The sequence below is a fragment of the Ostrinia nubilalis genome, chromosome 24 (assembly GCF_963855985.1).
Source record: "Ostrinia nubilalis chromosome 24, ilOstNubi1.1, whole genome shotgun sequence".
Lineage (NCBI taxonomy): Eukaryota > Metazoa > Arthropoda > Insecta > Lepidoptera > Crambidae > Ostrinia > Ostrinia nubilalis.
In genome coordinates, this window is record NC_087111.1 from 11,403,552 (window position 1) to 11,422,308 (window position 18,757).

General features: G+C 37.6%; 1 protein-coding gene across 1 annotated transcript in view; it reads left to right on the top strand.

Annotated features, from left to right (window-relative positions):
• LOC135083939 (ABC transporter G family member 23) overlaps positions 1–18,757 on the top strand; it is a 134,493-nt gene that overhangs the window by 20,364 nt on the left and 95,372 nt on the right. Inside the window, exon 2 of the mRNA XM_063978704.1 lies at positions 622–688. Within this exon, the coding sequence (XP_063834774.1) occupies positions 624–688 (65 nt within the window). The 5' untranslated portion in view covers positions 622–623. The remainder of the gene's footprint in view (positions 1–621; positions 689–18,757) is intronic.

The window sequence follows — 18,757 nt, forward strand, 5'->3', positions numbered from 1 at the left end:
TATTAGCTTTTGCCCGCGGCTTCACCCGCGTGAAATTTAGTGTCACAGATCGGCATAAATTATAGCCTATATGTTAATCTGGGTTATAAACAATAATACTGTAAAGTTTCATCAAAATCCGTTCAGTAGTTTTTGCGTGAAAGAGTAACAAACATCCAGACATCCAGACATCCTGACATCTAGACATCCACACAAACTTTCGCCTTTATAATATTATAAGTAGGATAGTAGGATTATTTTGAAGATCCTAATATACCGTGTGGAATACCAGTAAAAAATTGGAGGCGAAATATAATTTCGACTTTCTTCCATAGCTGGGAGACACCTAATGTCCTCATTTCTAATTTTTATGTGGTAATCAGTTAAGTTGTGAAGCCAACGGCTTAGTAGTTTCGATTAAAAAATATAGTTGTATTTAAAAACTATTCAAGTATGTTTTTATCCGTTGTCTGGTACCCATAGAGTACTTATTATTATTCTGTGCCCATAGTACTAGCACAGAATACATAAGTACTAGTTTGGGACTAGATGGAGCAGTGTGAAACGTCTAAAGGATATTTATGTGATGTATGCAAAAGTTTTTTTTTTAAATAGTCTCTTTAACGTGTATTTTCCTTACAGAAATGATGGCAGCGCCGACAGACTTGCGACCGGAGCGTGTGAGGCAAATGTTCAGCTGGACAACGGGGTAAGTTAATATAATATTTTAAATGAATGTTGTAAACAGTAGCAGTTACTGATAAAATACCTGATAACCTACTAGGAATTTATCTGTCAAATAACCTTGCCCGATTCGTCCACACTCATGCACCTTTATTCAAGTAAATTTGTAATACCAATTGTTTTGAAAAATTAATGCTCTATGACCATTATGGTCATACAGTCTACGTATATTTTCGACACAAAGTAGGTAGTAATTAACAACTTAAGTATTATCCTTACACTTTGGCTAAAAGTGCAAAGCTCTACGAAGGAAAGTACAAGTACCTACATACCGTAATATTACTTAATTTGACGCAATACGGTTTTAATTATTTTGATGTTAAATTAACTAGTAAAGTGTGTAGGATAAGAATTATGAATCTGATACGTTGAAATGTATTTTTATTTAATATTGTCTTATGTCGTTAAGAAGATCCTTCAGGGAGAACTTTGTCCAGCAATGGACGTTATTTGGCTGAAACGATTCCCTGATACTTCATGACATTTCCAATGGAATATTCTAGAAAATGTTTAAGTAAAATAAGCTTTACACATAAACAGACATTAGCGGAGACAAATCAAGCCTCACATAACTTCCTTCCAATGATGCAACTGTTATGAGATGTCGACTGACCTGTTCAGTGACGTAAGACTCACTTTCGCGTGCAGCGGGGAGGTCGGGAGGCGAGCCTAATAACCTACATGCTACTGATTGTTTACTCGAAATTCACCCTTATTAATTTTAAACATTTTTAATTTAGTCCGCTATTAAAGCACTTCATTCACTTCACGCCCGCCATTCAAACATGGCCGTGTGGTGACGGTAAAGTAGAATACATTTGTCACCAACGCAACCCCTACTCTTCCCGCGGGTGCCCGGGTGTCGTAAGACGCGACTTATGCTGGATTTCTATATTTAATCCTGATCCAAATTGGACGGATTTGGATTGTCAACTGTCAAATTTTAATATGTTTTTGGCCAAAATATCTGCGGTTTTTGATTTTTTTACATTTTTATATTTTTTATAAGACTATTTAAACAATATTAAAGTGTAAATGCATCGAACATTTTGGAAATATGACGGTTGTAATCCGGATTTGGATAAGGATTGAATATAGGAAACGGGCGTTAGACTAGGCGCAGACCACCGATTTTTAGTTGGTCGATATTGTGCCCGATTTTAAATTGTATGAAGAATCGGCCAAATCAAATCGGTGTAATGTGTGCACTTCCATACATGCCCATACTGATCAACTGCCCGACTAAACTATCGGCCGACGAAAAATCGATGGTCTGCGCGTAGGTTTAGGGACTACACATTCAACAGAGAACGAGCAGCAGCGGTCTCTGATGAACATTAATCTTTTAAACTGCGGTCTCCAACCCGCCTGCCAAGCGTGGCAAAACCCTCCCATGAGGGCTATCGGTTTTATACTTAACAGTTGGCACCCCTGGCGATTGACAGGACCTTACTCTACAGTGGCGCCATCTTGATGAGTGCAAATGCGATAGTCCTCCTACCACTTTCGCGCTCACCAGTTGGTGCCACTGTCTTCGCTACTAGCAAGTGACAGGACCTTACTCTACAGTGGCGCTAACTGGTGAGCACTAAAACGATAGCCCTCATTAAGTGGAGGAGGCTCATGATAGTCCAGCAGTGGACTGTAAAGGGCTGTTGATACGAATTAAAACACTGCCATCTATTGTTTTACGATGTTAATGTTACATCGAATGATCCATCTGTCGGAACCAGTGTTACAATGCTATCAATTAGCACGCGTTGTGGTATAACTCCAATAGGTGGCGTTAGTAGTTTCCAAGTTGGATGAACAATGCTTTTGTTAACTATAATTAAATTTTAATTGCACTTTAACTAAGTATATGTTTTCTTAACTTTTAACCTTGGGTTTAATATTATCGTAGGAAAAACCATAATTTGTAAATCAATGGTTAACCACGGAAGGAAAATCCCTTCATGCACGTGAATTAGTAGGCATCTTCTGGAAAAGTCACCTCTGTGGGTTAGTGGAAAGCTTTTAGCTTAGTATAAAAAGGCTCGCTCTATCATAATTTGAATCTGAACTTCGGTTATGATGAAGAGCAGTTTATTAAAGAAGTTTATTTATAGGTAGAAGGTACCATTACGTAGCAACATACTTAGTAACTAATGTGCTTTTCATTAATCTGAATTGACTTAAAAAGCTACATGTATGTTTCTCTATGGCTGAAATACGAGACTTCTAAGTATTTTGCTTTGTTGACATCGTTTATTTATAGTTTTATTGTTAAAACGTTTTCTTCGTTATTAGTTTAATCAATATAATTAGGTTTAACATAAAACACGTGATCGATTTTATTATTAATATGCTAATTGCAGAAAAAGGACAGACAGCGACCGCCACGGAAGGCCAACCACAATCTAATTACTTTTGCTTGATTTTGTTTGTTTTGAACACCGAAATAACTGTTATCTTAAACCTTGTTTTAACCGGATCACCGGCGATTATTCCCAGTAGTCCCATCTGTACTTCTAGCATGAACAACTTTCGTCTTCGGATCGTTTGCGTATTCGATAAAATTCGATATTCAATCTTCGAATTAAACGATAACGTGACAATTTTGATTCTCAAAATAAGTTTCGTGCAACCACATCTCATACTAAGTTCACTTTACGACACGTTCACAAGGGCGCTGTTGTAGTTTTCTTACAAAATCTTTTGATGTCGATTCGAGTACGCAAACGATTTGAACTCGAAAGTTTTTCGTGTTAGCCGTACTGCCGTTGTCCCCCATAATCCTGTGTTCTGATTAGTCGGAGTCCTGGTTACTTGAATAAAGAATCATTTATTATTATTATTATAATAGTGGACAAATGGAAAAGTAATTATAGCAATAGTCACCCCCTCCGGTTACAACTGGAAAGACAATCGCCAGTTGTCATCAGGCCATGTCCTCCATTTGCCTGTGGTAAATTAGAGAGTCGTGCTCCCACATGACCTGATGACTGACGATGATGATGATGGTGTTCCATGTAACATTCTTATCGATAAAAGGATTCCTCTTTCAAAATCGAACCTTCATTTCCACGAGCCCATCGAAGCAGGCGGCCATTTGCATAATGTGTAATTTCAATTGTTCGTTACATATTAATTCGCGGCTGCTGCTCTTGCGCAATGAATAATATCGAACAGGATCTTGCTCTGTATTTGAAACAAAATTGTAAACTATCAACAGCACAACAGGTTATAAGTTTTTGTTGTAAATAAATAAATAAATATCATTGGACATTTTAGGTACATTACGCTTCTAATCCCAAACTAAGCAAAGCTTGTACTATAGGTACTAGACAACGGATATAAACATACTTAAATACTTTTTTTTTGTAAATACATACATATTATACATAGTAACGCCCAGACCCATCACAGGAATTAAAATTCATCATTTCAATTTCTGCCCGACCGGGAATCGAACGCGGGACCTCTCGGCATAGTAGTCCGTTCTGAACCACTACACCAAACGGCCGTTGTAAAAACTCTTATTTGGCTCAAGAATTGCTTTACGCTTATTCACTGGCCGATGGGGATGGTTAGTGGGTTGCGTGAGACTCTCCCCGCCATCCAGTAGAGTACAGCCTTCATACTAAAACCTGATGGAATCCTCTGGGACCATTAAAACGGACAGAGCCGCGAGTTACTGTCGTAAAATAAGTCATTCGTCTGCGGCTCAAGACACCAGTGCTGGTCTACTCTAATTCAAATATAAGATATTTCATATTAAGGTTACTAAACCTTTATTTGTCACCTGTCATCTGCTTTGCAATGGAGGGAAGTCGAACCTTAACTTTGAACTCCATCTACGTTCTTCTGATTAATTTCGTTTAACTTTCCCCTGGGACAAACTTGACCTTCGCTGGTTGGGTTTTTATTGGCGGTCAAGCTGTAGATCCTGGCTACACAGGAGTTGCAGCGGTGGGTACGAGAGGTGGGAATAGTTCCGTTCCCGTAGTAGGTAGTTAACTTATAGCCTTGTGATAACTTGTAAATATTAATCAGAAATGCAAATGCTTCGTACGACAACGTATCCTTGTAATTTTTTACCGTACCAGTAAAGTTTGCCAGGAAAAAGTAGATTCATTCCACCTCTCTTGAACTCTACATTTATTAATTAATTGCTCTCCATGGTATCTTCAACAATTATATAAAACACGTTTAATGAGTAACTAAAAAGTGGCTCGTCTCCAATCCGTTACCTCACACTCATTAGGCAGGTGAGAGTAACCACCAAGCCAAGGGGCAGAAAGCGGAAAATTCAAACATTTGAAAATATAGTGAAATCTACACTAACTTAGGAATGTTTAAAATAATTGACGAAAACTCGAGAATACGAGTATATTTTAATTAAAGATTAAAATAAACTGATATGGTATTGCATAAAGTGTTATAAAACTATTTTATCTTGCATCGTTGTTGGTTGGGAGAAAATAAAGATATGGTTAGTTTTAGTGGCTTAACTTTTTTTTAACTGTTATTGAAGTTTTATAAATAACGTTATTATTTAACATCTGGAGGCTTATTGTTATGAAAAACTAAATCGCCAATATGATTATCAAGCCCGAAAAGACAGTAGATACCAGCTTCAAATTGTCTCATAGTAAGCATTACCATGAGTTTCCATTTTCATTTTGTGGCATTTATATTGACATTCCACAGTTTTGATAGAGTTACAGCAGCAACCCATGGTGTTAATCCCCAGCCTTTGTCATGGCGCAACTAACGATGGTGGTGCCTGCCCAGGCACTTATACGCGCCATTAATCTTAAAGAAACTCACTTTCTTTGCAAACTTCCTTATTTTCTTTTTACTTTTACAAATTTATTGATTTTATGGCAGTTTTCTCTTATTCGGGTCAGAGAAAAACGTTTTACATTAAAACGTTTTATTTCTCTAAGATAGCCAGTTTCTATATGTTAAGGATTCCGTGGAAGCTCGTTCTCGTTTTTACCCTTTGTTTGGGTACTAAACCCTAAAAAGTGTTTCAGAAAGCTTGATTGAGCCATGTAATATTCATGGAAATCTGTCTAAAAGGCTTTGAAGTTTGAATCACAGTAAACTTGATTATTAGTAGGAGAGAATCTCAGGAGTCCTTCAGTCCAGGAATCAGGACTGTGAATTGATCTTAAAATTGATTTATAACGTTATCTTCCGCTTCTCCCGATCAGTATATCTTAAAGTGCGTTTATATCAATTTGGTCATGAATTTAAAATAACCTTCGGCTGTTCAATTGTTTAAAGAATGCAGACGAGAGTTTTATTTTTGGATGTAAATAATTGGCTTCTAGACGGCTCTTTAAAGGACCTTCGTAGTAATAACTGAGGTGTATGCGTACGGTGCGTTGGGGTTAAACGACGCTCAAGGTAGACCACTATAAAGATTATTTGGAAGGTGCTCAAAAGGTTTGGTTCTACTACCCAAATACAACTATTTTCCTACAGCATCATGCAGTAACCACGTTCTCAACAATACATTGAAGCCCTCAATGACTGATGTATTATTTACTGGTCTGGTATGTATTACCCTACCCTAGCCGGAAGACGTAGCGTGGGCAAGCCTCCCACTAGGTGGACCGACGATCTGGTGAAGGTCGCGGGAGGTGCCTGGATGCGAGCGGTGCAGGATCGGTCTACGTGGAAATCCTTGGGGGAGGCCTTTGTCCAGCAGTGGACGTCTTTCGGCTGAAACGAACGATGTATTACCAAAGATTTGAACTAAGTGTAGTACTTTGGAGGGTACGTTAAAACATGTCAATCCAAGCCTAATAAACAATACGAACAATTAAATATTAAATTAAAATTATCTTCGTCAGATACAGTCTGATTCATTCGAAGAAAGTATTACGATGAAGCATTTTTATTTCGGCAAAGTCATCTCAATCAGTCCGCTACAGTAAAATGACGTACAGTTTCGTGAGCAGAGAGACATCGAAAGTAGGGTTGTCAGTCGGGCTAGGACGCGCCGTGATAAAATCTTATCGATGATTTTTAGACGACAAATGTATGGGCTTATCGAGTATCAAAAGCTTATCGCGGCGCGCATCTAGGCCTACAAGTGTCCGGCAAAATTTTTGCTTTTCCGGTCTGTCCATCTTTTGTTAGCTTGCCTCGTTAACGATTCAGTTGAAAGTCCAGTGTACAATTAAAGCTCTCAGCTTTTAGAACATATTGTATGTGACGGCGTTAAAACAGCTATGATTAATGATTAGCCATTAAAAAGGTATGATGTCTGGCTTTTAGGGAATATTTTCGGCCAAATTATGCATCTAGTTCGGCTTTTATGTTTTTGAACTTGGCAAGCAACCCTAATCGAAAGCTAGTTAAGATCTCAACATGATAGGATTACATCATATTACAGACTTACGAGATTACAGACGGATCAAAGCGATCACTGTGCGTACGCGCAGGTCGTCGACCCGACCGCGGGCGAAGGTTCGCGAACGATGCCGAAGGCTGGGGGTTGTTCTGCGATGGCAATAAGCATCCACTTATTTATTTTTACATAATTTATTAAATATGTGCTAGGATCTTTATGACAGTAATAAGGACTTGAGCATAAATTGTGTTTCTGTTACATTGTTATTAATAACTTTACTTATTTAATGGGTTTCTGTTCGGTTCTCTGCCGTGTCAAACATTTTAGGGCGTGTGTTGACTTAAGAATTGTGCCCTAGCAGCTAAAAATCAGCATCATCATCATCCAGTATATAGCAGTGCATTGCTGGAAATAGGCGCCATTTTACCCTGCCATTGGCTTGTCGCATCCAGGATCTGACAAATATCACTACATGTAGCTGGAAGACGTCCTACAAAACGCTAGCCGAGTCGTGTTCAATGACAGTTTGACTCTCCCCCGGGACAAACTTGACTTCACTGGTTGGGTTTTTATTGGCGGTCAAGCTGTAGATCCTGGCTACGCAGGAGTTGCAGCGGTGGGAACGAGAGGTGGGAATAGTACCGTTAGCCGAATCGTGGTCCAAATTGGGTTTGAGTTTTAGCCTAGGCGCAGACCACCGACTTTTAGTTGGCCGATAGTTGGGCCCGATTCTAATTTGTATGAAGAATCGGCCGATACCAAATCGGTGTAGTGTGACTTTCATACATGTCCATTAGGGTGGAGCGTCATTGTATGGTTAAAAAAAAAAGTTACGTAAACGAACTTGAATACCTGCTAAAAGTTGCATGAGAGCAAGAAATAACAAGGATATTTTTATTTTATTTTTAAAATGTATTTTTTAGCCCTCTACCGTCGTTTTAATTTAATTTTTTAACGTTTTAATTGTCGGCCGTTTGGTGTAGTGGTTCAGAACGGACTACTATGCCGAGAGGTCCCGGGTTCGATTCCCGGCCGGGCAGAAATTGAAATGATGAATTTTAATTTCTGTGACGGGTCTGGGTGTAAATATGTATAATATGTATGTATTTAATAAAAAAAAAGTATAGTATAAGTAGTATATCCGTTAAGCTAGCACCCATAACACAAGCATTGAGTTGCTTACTTTGGGCACAGAATAAGTAATAGTACAGGTACAGAAGGATTACTCCGCAAGACGATTTAAATAAATGCGAGTCTTGCTACGACGCGATACAGTGGAATTCAGCTCGCACAGCACTACGTACCTACAATTTTATTCACCTACAAGTTTTGTCTCTTTCTATCGCGTGCCTCTGAACTCTTCTTACGCTGTTAGGGTTGCTGTCTAGTGAAAAAATAATTAATCTACTTATTTGTAATGAAGTACGTATGTAGGTAAGTATGCATTCATTATGGAAAACCTTGGGAGAGGCCTTTGTCCAGCAGTGGACGTCATTTGGCTGAAACGAACGAACGCATTCTGAGCAGTAGTAATAGTAGGTTAGGTTCCTATACTATCCTAAGAATTATTGATTACCTACATGGCCAACATACCTTTCAGCATCTTTGTGAAGCGAAAAAAAAAGATAAATCCGGTAGATTTCTTTTCGAATTTAAACACCCGAACGCCGCACAATATTTCTTTCTCTTTATGTCCATTTTCAACCGACTTCAAAAAAGGAGGAGGTTCTCAATTCGACCCGTATGTTTTTTTTTTTTTTTTTCTATGTTTGTTACGCAATAACTCCGCCAATTATGAACCGATTTGAACAAATCTTTTTTCGGCGTATAGGTAATACCTCAAGGGTGGTCCCATTTAAATTTAATAATAAAAAAAACAACCCCCAAGGGTGGAAAATTGGGGATGAACTTTTTTATACGCAATATCTCCGCCGATTATAAACCAATTTGAACGATTATTTTTTTGTTGAATAGGTATTATCAAAAGGGTGGTTTCATGCGAATTTGAAGAAAATATTTCACCCCCAAGGGTGGAAAATTGGGGATGAACTTTTTTATACGCAATATCTCCTCCGATTATGAACCAATTTTTTTTGGTCTCAGTGTACTGCCTACCTTCAGTGGTAACATCAAGGTAATAATTAGTTAACTAAAAAGCAAGAAATAAGTAAAATTTTATTAAAAAAAATAAAACCGACTCCAAAAAACCTACACTAAAACGTAGAAAAATAATTACTAATTACCTACTTATTTATTAGGACGAATTATTAATATTTATGTAGGTATACCATGATTGATACTTTTGGAGTCGGTGCAGGCAAACTTTACATTTTCATAATCTTGGCACCGACTCCAGAAGTATCAATCATGGTATACCTACATAAATATTAATAATTCGTCCTAATAAATAAGTAGGTAATTAGTAATTATTTTTCTACGTTTTAGTGTAGGTTTTTTGGAGTCGGTTTTATTTTTTTTAATAAAATTTTACTTATTAAATAATACTTCGATCATAGAATTATAATCATACTACAACGCACGCCAGCGTCCTGACGGGCGCGCGCGTGACACTCGACTGATATAATACCCGCCGGCGGGGCGCTTCGCTGTAGGTAATTATCGGATGTACCGCGCGGAGTGAGCCAGGCCTGCTTTGGGGCTAGCTGGCGCTGTGTGAAATTGTCCAAAAATTTATTTATTATTTTATTTTATTTATTAATTATTTTTTATTGTATGGCAATTTTCTAAAATCTGCTTATTATTAAACAGAACAATGAAAATAGAATTAATTTAAATGTGTTTTGTAAATCTATATACTTATAATAAATCTGTAGAGAGGTCAATTCTGTACATTAAATATATTTTCAAAATAACTATCAGGGGGTGATTAGTGATCGATACTGATGCCAAAAATGCAATCAGTAAAATTTTTGTCTGTCTGTCTGTCTGTCTGTCTGTCTGTCTGTATGTTCCTTATAGAAACAAAAACTACTCGACGGATTTTAACGAAACTTGGTACAATTATTCTTCATACTCCTGGGCAGGTTATAGGATACTTAGGAATTCCCACGGAAATGGGAATTAGCGGGAAAATCGTTTTGTATGAATAATCTGAACCTTAGTAAACTTAAAGCTTAGTTACAGCAGGATATTGCAAAATTCCCACGGGAACGGGAGTTAGCGGAAAAAAACATTTGTATGAAAATATCTAAACCGCGTAAGATAGATGAAGGGGGTAAAACAGGATCCACGCGTACGAAGTCGCGGGCGGCCGCTAGTAAAAAATAAATTTTGTGAATTAAAAAGTTTTATTCGAAAAAACACTATTATAAATAATTAAAAAATATATGGAAAAATCACAAAATTTAGATTTTTCTTAATTTTTACATTGTCCATACTGATTAACAGCCTGACCCAACTGTCGGCCAACTAAAAATCGGTGGGCTAAGAACTCTATCCTCTGCAGTTATCAGTTCTTTCACGGATCCAGTCGGCACACGTTCTAAGAATAGGTCAGTATGATATACAAACGAATTAGTGTTGATACATACCCACGCATTGTAAATATCACAATAGATTGTTTGTGCGCGATATTAAAATACGTCTTATTGTTTTAGGGACAGAGGTTATATTTTTGATTGGTGTAAATAAATAAACGATTGTGTTGTGATCACGTCCGAATCAACACAATCGTACGTGTGTTTCGTGTGTGAATCGTGCAATGCGACCGCAAGGGGTCAAAGTGAGAGAGATTTAAGGTTTGAGGCTTCTTTACCGACATTTTTTTTCATTATCTTAGTCTTATCTCAAGGATATAAATGGTTATTCTATGTGTATGATTCTTCTTCTTATCCTGTCGACAACAAACCTACACAGTGTTAGCCCAAAACTCCGCCACAAGAGTGACGTTGTCAGTTGTCAGTAGCCTTTATTTAATCTTCCTGCGTGCAGTTGTTTGGGCACGCAGGGCACGACATCATTTGCTTCGTCGACTGGGGAACACAACCACACTTGAACTCCAAGTTTGAGCCATCCAAGAATCCCCACCTGAACTGATTGTCCTTACTACGGCCGACCTGCATCCGAAGTCTATTTAAAGATTTCAATGTAGGCCAGGGGATCTCACGTCCAGGTGGAGGACTCTCAGACATAGGGACAAACAAAATAAGTATGATTATAAACTGTCCTTATGGATAAAGGATAAGAATAACGAAAAGCACTTACCATGAAAACATTTTTTAACCACAACGGGGAAATTCTTAGCCTCCATTTCACCTTAAGGAAAATGATGATCAGAAGGTGGAAGCGCGATTTATAAACATACTGAATAACAATATTAGTATATTTGGTGTATTATACCAATTATGATAAACATATTTCTTGTATTTTCAGTATGATTACAGTAGGTAATTAGTAAAATTACATCTAAAAGTAATTAATTACATTTGTTTTGTAATTATCACATAATGACTACGAATATTGCAGCTAGGTTTTATGCGAAACATGCGATGAGTCATTTGTTGAAATGCGAAAGGAGGAAATCTTACAAACAAAACAGGATGCTACGAACAACTTTATTCGGCAAAGTTATGCATCTTTTATTTACATTACTGCATTACTGCAATATTTTTTTCATGTGTTCCTTTAAGGGTCGGCCAAACCAACGCGATCACACGCGATCAGCCGGCGTGCAGCGATGGCGATCAATGCATTTAAGTCTGATCGCCATCGCTACACGCCAGCTGATCGCGTGTGATCGCGTTGGTTTGGCCGAATCTTAAGTTTGATCGCCATCGCTGCACGCCAGCTGATCGCGTGTGCTCGCGTTTGTTTGACTGAACCTTTAATTAGTTTTTCTTCTTGTCTAGTTTAGTTTCAAACAGTTTTGAATGCAATTATAATACCGTGTAAAGTGGTATACACTCGAAATGCCTCAAAACCCCAACTACGTAGAAATTAACTTTAACTGAAAAGGAAAAACACACCATTTCCCATTTGTTTAGGTAATTGAATCGTCTTATTTAATGGAGAATCAAAATATCCTTATAGTTAGAATGCTGCAGAACTATGTCTCTGTAGAAACTCTAGATGAAACACTTTAGTTGCAAAGTTATTTGGAAATCTTGAACTTTGATTATAATTTACTAAATCGGACTTTGAACTGTCTCAGTTATCTTTAATTAGGTATTGCACTTGCAATTTAATTCGCATTAGGGATACATGAATAGTTAAATGTCATCGTGAGTCAGCGTTATTTGTTCGCAATATTGCCCCATTTCAATGTTGCAAGTTGAAGTTGTTTTTTTTATATTTTTATATTTTTAAACCGGCAGACAGTGGTGACTGAGTTTATTGCGGCGCTTCTTCTCAGCACTTGCCAAATGTTTGTCTCGAAGCGCTGGTAGGGCAAAAAAAGAATGAGACATGTATAGGCTCCTTAAGAGCATTTGACGATTTGCAAGTACTAATTTAATTAGTCTAAACAAATAAAGATAATTTTGATTTTTTGAAAGTGACATTGGTCTGTTGTAGAAAGGATGATAGGTGGTGTAAATAGGTAGGTTCTCTTATAGGGATCTCGTCTTAGTAAATGTTGTACAGGACTCAATGGATCAATGGTATGATAGTCAGTAGTTGCGGGATGAAAAAGGGCAAGATCGTGCATTGTGGAGTTCTTTTTAGGGGAACAGGACTATTCCCACCTCTCGTTCCCACCGCTGCAACTCCTGTGTAGCTAGGATCTACAGCTTGACCGCCAATAAAAACCCAACCAGTGAAGGTCAAGTGTGTCCCGGGGGAAAGTTAAACTGTCATTGGGTCCGCAACGAAATTAGTCAGAAGAAGATAGGAGGAGTTCGTTGTTTAAGTTCTTTCGAGGTTAAGGGGAAGGCTTTCGTCCTGCAGACTATCATAGACTGAAATGATGATTTTAATGACTGTGAAATTGTTAAAATCGGACTATGACGCGACGGCTGCGTCTCGCCTGAATAGAAAAGTAGCCATTTCTTTCATAGAACTGCTGACATTGTGTATAATAACTCGATTGTTTTAGTTTAGGTCACGTGTCGCGTTAACTATGTTATCACAACAATCCGCCTTCAATGGCTGAATGGAGAACTAAGTTCATTTCCTTTAGTCTATTATAGATTTAAGATTGGCCGTATATCTTTGCTTTTTTTTATGCTAGACAAGGCAGGTATTTGACCGCAATCGCACCTGGTGTTAAGTGAGATGCAGTCTAGGATGGTACATATCTGCCCTGTAAGTGCCTATTCACTCTCGCCTTGAAAACGCCCGGATTATAGTGTTCAGGAAATACAGCAGCAGGTAGCGAATTCCAGTCCCTAGCTGTTCGCATTATAAACGAGTCGTCGAAACGCTTAGTGCGAGTTGGTGGAATGTCGACAATGTAGGGATGGTACGCTAGCCTGCGTCTGGTTCCCCGGTGATGGAAGGGGGCTGGTGGAATTAGGTCGTATAATTTCTTTTCTTTTAATACTGATTGGGCTAGTATTTATCGCATTTTCATCCAAAGATTGCGACTATGAAGAAGTGAGCTATCCCAGAAAATGCCTATTCAATTGTTCAAGATAAGATTTGCAATTGTAAGAATTTAGTAACGCTATTGATGGATCTCGGTAGATGGACTAGGACAACCGCCGTAGGTCTCGTCTTTCGGAAAGTAATGGGAGCATAGAAGTTTAGGAGCACTTTTTGGATAGGTCAAACTAATGTTACAGGTCCAATGAAAGTTTGACTCTCCCGGGGGATTGGTCCTGGCTATAAAGAAGTTGCAGCAGTTGGTATGAGGGATAAAGGAATAGATACGTGATTTTTGGTAACAGGAGTTACAATAGTGGAAATATGAAGTTAGGGAACAGACACTTTCAACCGCCTCTGTGGTCTAGTGGTTTCTTCAGACGCAGAGGTCCCGGGTTCGATTCCCAGTGGGGGCAGATTTTTCTGTTCGGTTTGGTTGGTGGCAGGGCTTGTTCTAAGTCCGCCTGGCTAGCTACCACCATCTTAACTAAGTCTGTCGCCATAACAACAATGTTAACAGCATTGTTGTGTTCCGGCAGTTAAGAGGTAAGATAGCCAGTTCCTCCGTGGTTGAGGATTCCGGGTGAAGCTCGCTTCCACCTTCGGTCTGATCGTCACTTACCATCAGGTGAGATACAGGCCAAGAGCGTCCTCGTTGTGGATAAATAAAAAAAAACTTGATTTTTGGCGTAAAGCAGATTTTGGCCAGCCACGACTGGCAGCTGGCTGCTGGTTTGAACGTTGAAATGATGATAAGGGCGAAGTGCAGATTTCGACCATCTGGCAGGTGGTCGTCTTTTCGCTGAAATGATGATAAGCATCATTCTCGGCGCGCGTTCGCATAATAGTGGGGCTATTAAAAGCGCGATTATCAAGATCTATGATCCGCCATACTGCTCATAAACAGTAATTCCAGCTAGCCTTTGACATTGAACGCTGAACTAATCGTTCCACGCAAGTCCTGCAATTAAACCGAGTAGACTATTACTGGAGGTTACGGGTCAAAATACATAGCACTTTGCTTAAGCGTAGTCGGAGTTATTCGGAAGTAAGACACCATATTATGGTACCCATAAACCATGGATATTTCACAATATTTTCATATGCTGTATCAGTTTTCTATACCTTTGAGAAATGATGATGATGATTCCCGATGGGAAATAGTGTCATTTGTCGATTGTTCCCGAAATGATGGTAGGGCAAGCTATATTTGGGACGTGTACGTACAAGTGCCCTGAAAAGGGCCTATAATCTACATACTAATAAACAATTTTAATTTTAAAGAGTCCATAAGCAGTAAATTAATAAAATTTGCATATGGTCATGGCCACCCATAACTTGGAAGAAGAGTGGTAACAAAGAAAATTTTCTGTTCTGTGGGTGGTCAATGGCCATGTCGCCTCCAGCTCCATAGCCACCGCTCGAAAGCAATTAATAAGAGCGTGTGGTGGATTGTAGCAATGAAAAAAACCCGCGGCAGTTGCCGAAATACCTTGCGTCACTCTTAACACACCGGACTGGCCAGATAGACAGACGCCCGGTTCTGATGAAAAAGAAAAACGCTCACGCGAGCGAATAACGAGCGCGCCAGTCGCTTGCCGCCCGCGCGCCAGTCGCCACGTACCGCGCCTTACTACCGCGCACTTTAGAAAGTTCAAACCGCGGACGCGTGTGTTTCAAAACGAAAATTTTGTGTTTGTTTCTGTGTTTTGTGTGTGAGTACATGATACAAGGAAGCTGACAGCCCCCGACATGCTTATTACGTGAGTTCCTTATCTAAATAACAATTTATGTCGCATAATCTTTAATTAGTACATATAATTGAAAGTGCTTTTGAAAGGATTTGTTATTGAAGTGGTTTTGTATTGTAAAAATAGTAGAATGTTTTCGATAGACCAGTGGATGTTTATTATTTGAACGTAAGTTAGCGGCCACTCGCCGTCTGATTTCATAATCGTGACGCGTAATCGGATTGCGAATATTTCTAATCCAACATGACCTCAAAACATACATAAATGTAAGAATTTTTAGAACTCGTGAATTTAAATTAGGGCATAAAACATCTGCAACTCGTTTTAAGTTGAATTCTGCGTCTAGAATCTAGATGGATCTACAACGCTACAATCTGCCAGACTAGTTGAACCATTAGCTAGTAGTACCTAATCTAGTTTGAGTATGATTTAGTTTCTTGTGTTTCCATCGAAATATTTATAGGAATTTTAAGAAAATTACTAGCTGACCTGCCGAACTTTCTTGAAAATATGCCTATGTTCATCAGAAATGATATGGGATTCTAATGGTGAAAGAATTTTTCGGAGCCTATTCAATTCAAACAAACAATCATATTATCTTTCCTCTATTTTATAAGATTACTGTAAATAAGAGGTATTCCTCGAAGCGCACCTATTTTGAGGCGCACCTACTGAAGCGCACCTAAACTATTCCTCAATGCGCACCTAATTGAACGTTGTGTCTACTAAGGTGAATGAAAAATACCAGGGCAACATAACATAGGAGCGCTTAAAGAAATACCTCTTTAGATGAATTTGCAGTACTGATAAGTTATAGGATGTATGTATAAGAAGTCCAATTAATAATGATGTTATTCAAGTTCAAAAACTGGAATATAAATGACTTGCATTATTTAGAGGTATTTCCCATTTGATTTGCATTATAGATATTTACAACACAAAAGCTCCTCAGAAGATTAGCATACTTTTAAAGGTGAACATTAATGCAACGTTTAAGATCATACCTATTGTAGAGAAATGTTGTTTATTATTTAACAAATAGAAATTAACATTAAAACATACTTTATTTTCATAACCGGTTTATGAATATGTCCTAGCTCCTTTTGCCATAAAAGATTTTATTACAACGTTCAGGAAATTAACGCTTATCTCTAGTTTTCTGTATTGTATGTAATCGATCGTAACACTTGTTCGCAAATAAGTAAAAAAATATTGCACATTAATTTCGTATATCTACCTACCTTTGTCATAATACAAGTAAAATAAGAAGAAATTAATTTTTTTCCAAAACCTATGATTCCCTGAATTATTATTCCTAATTTGTCACTTAAGCCCAGAACACACGGTGAAACGCACGCAACTGCAACTTCTAGTTACTTTTGAGTTGCATCTAAGTTTCTGCCATAGATTCCGTTGAGAGACCACACATGACGAGACCATTTCAAACCGGTTTCAAACACCGTGTGTTCTGGGCCTTACTCTTAGAAGTCTTTTGCAAAACTTCATACCATTATCTCTAGTAAATGAACATTTTTATAGGCATTTGTACATGACACGAATTAGAACTCCTTAGTGAGATTTGATTGCTGAACATAGGCTTCCGAAATGGCCGGTTGCAAGCGGCCTGCAAGGACCTCAATTTTATTACTAACCTACATAAACTTTAACCTTCTAACGGTCAAGATCTGGTGGCCTGAATTAGGATCTTTTGAAACTCTGTTAAAGATAAAGTTTAGTGTATAGTAAAAATAATCCATTATTTTGTATTTAGTCGAGATAATATCAAGTGTCTGAATGTTGTAAAATATTATTCCCAGCAGTCACCCAATACCCCAGCTAATACTATTAGTTGGTCCAAAAAATCAATAAAAAATATTTGGTCCAACTCAACCATCACTAAAATAAACCTATGGTTTAGTCCAAGTTTAAACCAAGTATTTTTAGTCTACGTTCTTGATATAAGATGGTCGTAGTGTCCTTCTTTAGTCAATTATTAACTATGCACAAATTATACTAAATACTAACTAGACCTTACTGTGAACCATAATTTTTACCAAGGAGAACAGTATTAGGTACCTACTTGACTTGGTACGAGTATAGTTCAATTTAAACTTTAATTAAATTATGTGCAAATCAGGTGCTTGTTGGAATAATTTAATAACAGATTTATTCCTTTTATAGATACCTAATTCCTAATCCGTAATAATTGATTTTAGACTTATTTATACCTACGTTCCTTTATTGTGCCTGTAGGCGATATGCTTAGGGCCAGATAAAATGATGATATATTCTATCTTCTGGTCATAGGACTAAATTAATTCATACCTTATGTATGCTAACTTTTTGTATAACAGTATTTACAAGTGATACTAAACATTGGAGCGTGATCGTTCTATAAAAGAATTAAGTGAACACGAAGATACCGTCCATTTTCAAGCACGATCAAGGCAGTCTTTGTTCTCCTCCTCCTCAAGTTAATTACGATTTATAATAACGATTAGCGTAAGAGTAAACCTAGGGCTGAATATACACTGGTGGAAAAAACTTTGCGAATTTTTTGTTAAATATTATTTCATGAACAATTGAAATAATATTAAATCGCCTTATTTTAAATCGTCTGTTACCTCAGTCAGATCTGAGAGTAGTAGTAGTGGCGAAAAATAACTTAAAAAGTAAATGAAAATGAAATATACATGAGCCATAACGTTAAAGATAAAAAATCTTTTGATGCTTTTGATACGTAATTATAAAATTAAGTTTTTCAAGTTTAATTATATGGATATTCATTAAACATTATGTACATGTTAAAATATAGTAAATAATAACCGTGACAAACCACATTTCACGCGAGGCGTTGTCGCCTGTAGTAGGTACATATTTTTAATTTTTACTTGTTTCTTATACTTCAGCTGGTCAGTATATCCTCAGCCTTACATATTTTGAGAGAAAGTCCGCGCGTTTGTCATGCGCAAACGCTATAATTAACTTTTTTAAAAAATAAAACCGACTTCAAATGCGTGAACACAAAAAAAAAAACTAAAAATTAAAAATATTGCGTATAAAAAAGTTCATCCCAAATTTTCCACCCTTGGGGGTGAAATATTTTCTTCAAATTCGCATGAAACCACCCTTTTGATAATACCTATTCAACAAAAAAATAATCGTTCAAATTGATTTATAATCGGCGGAGATATTGCGTATAAAAAAGTTCATCCCCAATTTTCCACCCTTGGGGGTTGTTTTTTCTATTATTAAATTTAAATGGGACCACCCTTGAGGTATTACCTATACGCCGAAAAAAGATTTGTTCAAATCGGTTCATAATTGGCGGAGTTATCGCGTAACAAACATAGAAAAAAAAAAAACATACGGGTCGAATTGAGAACCTCCTCCT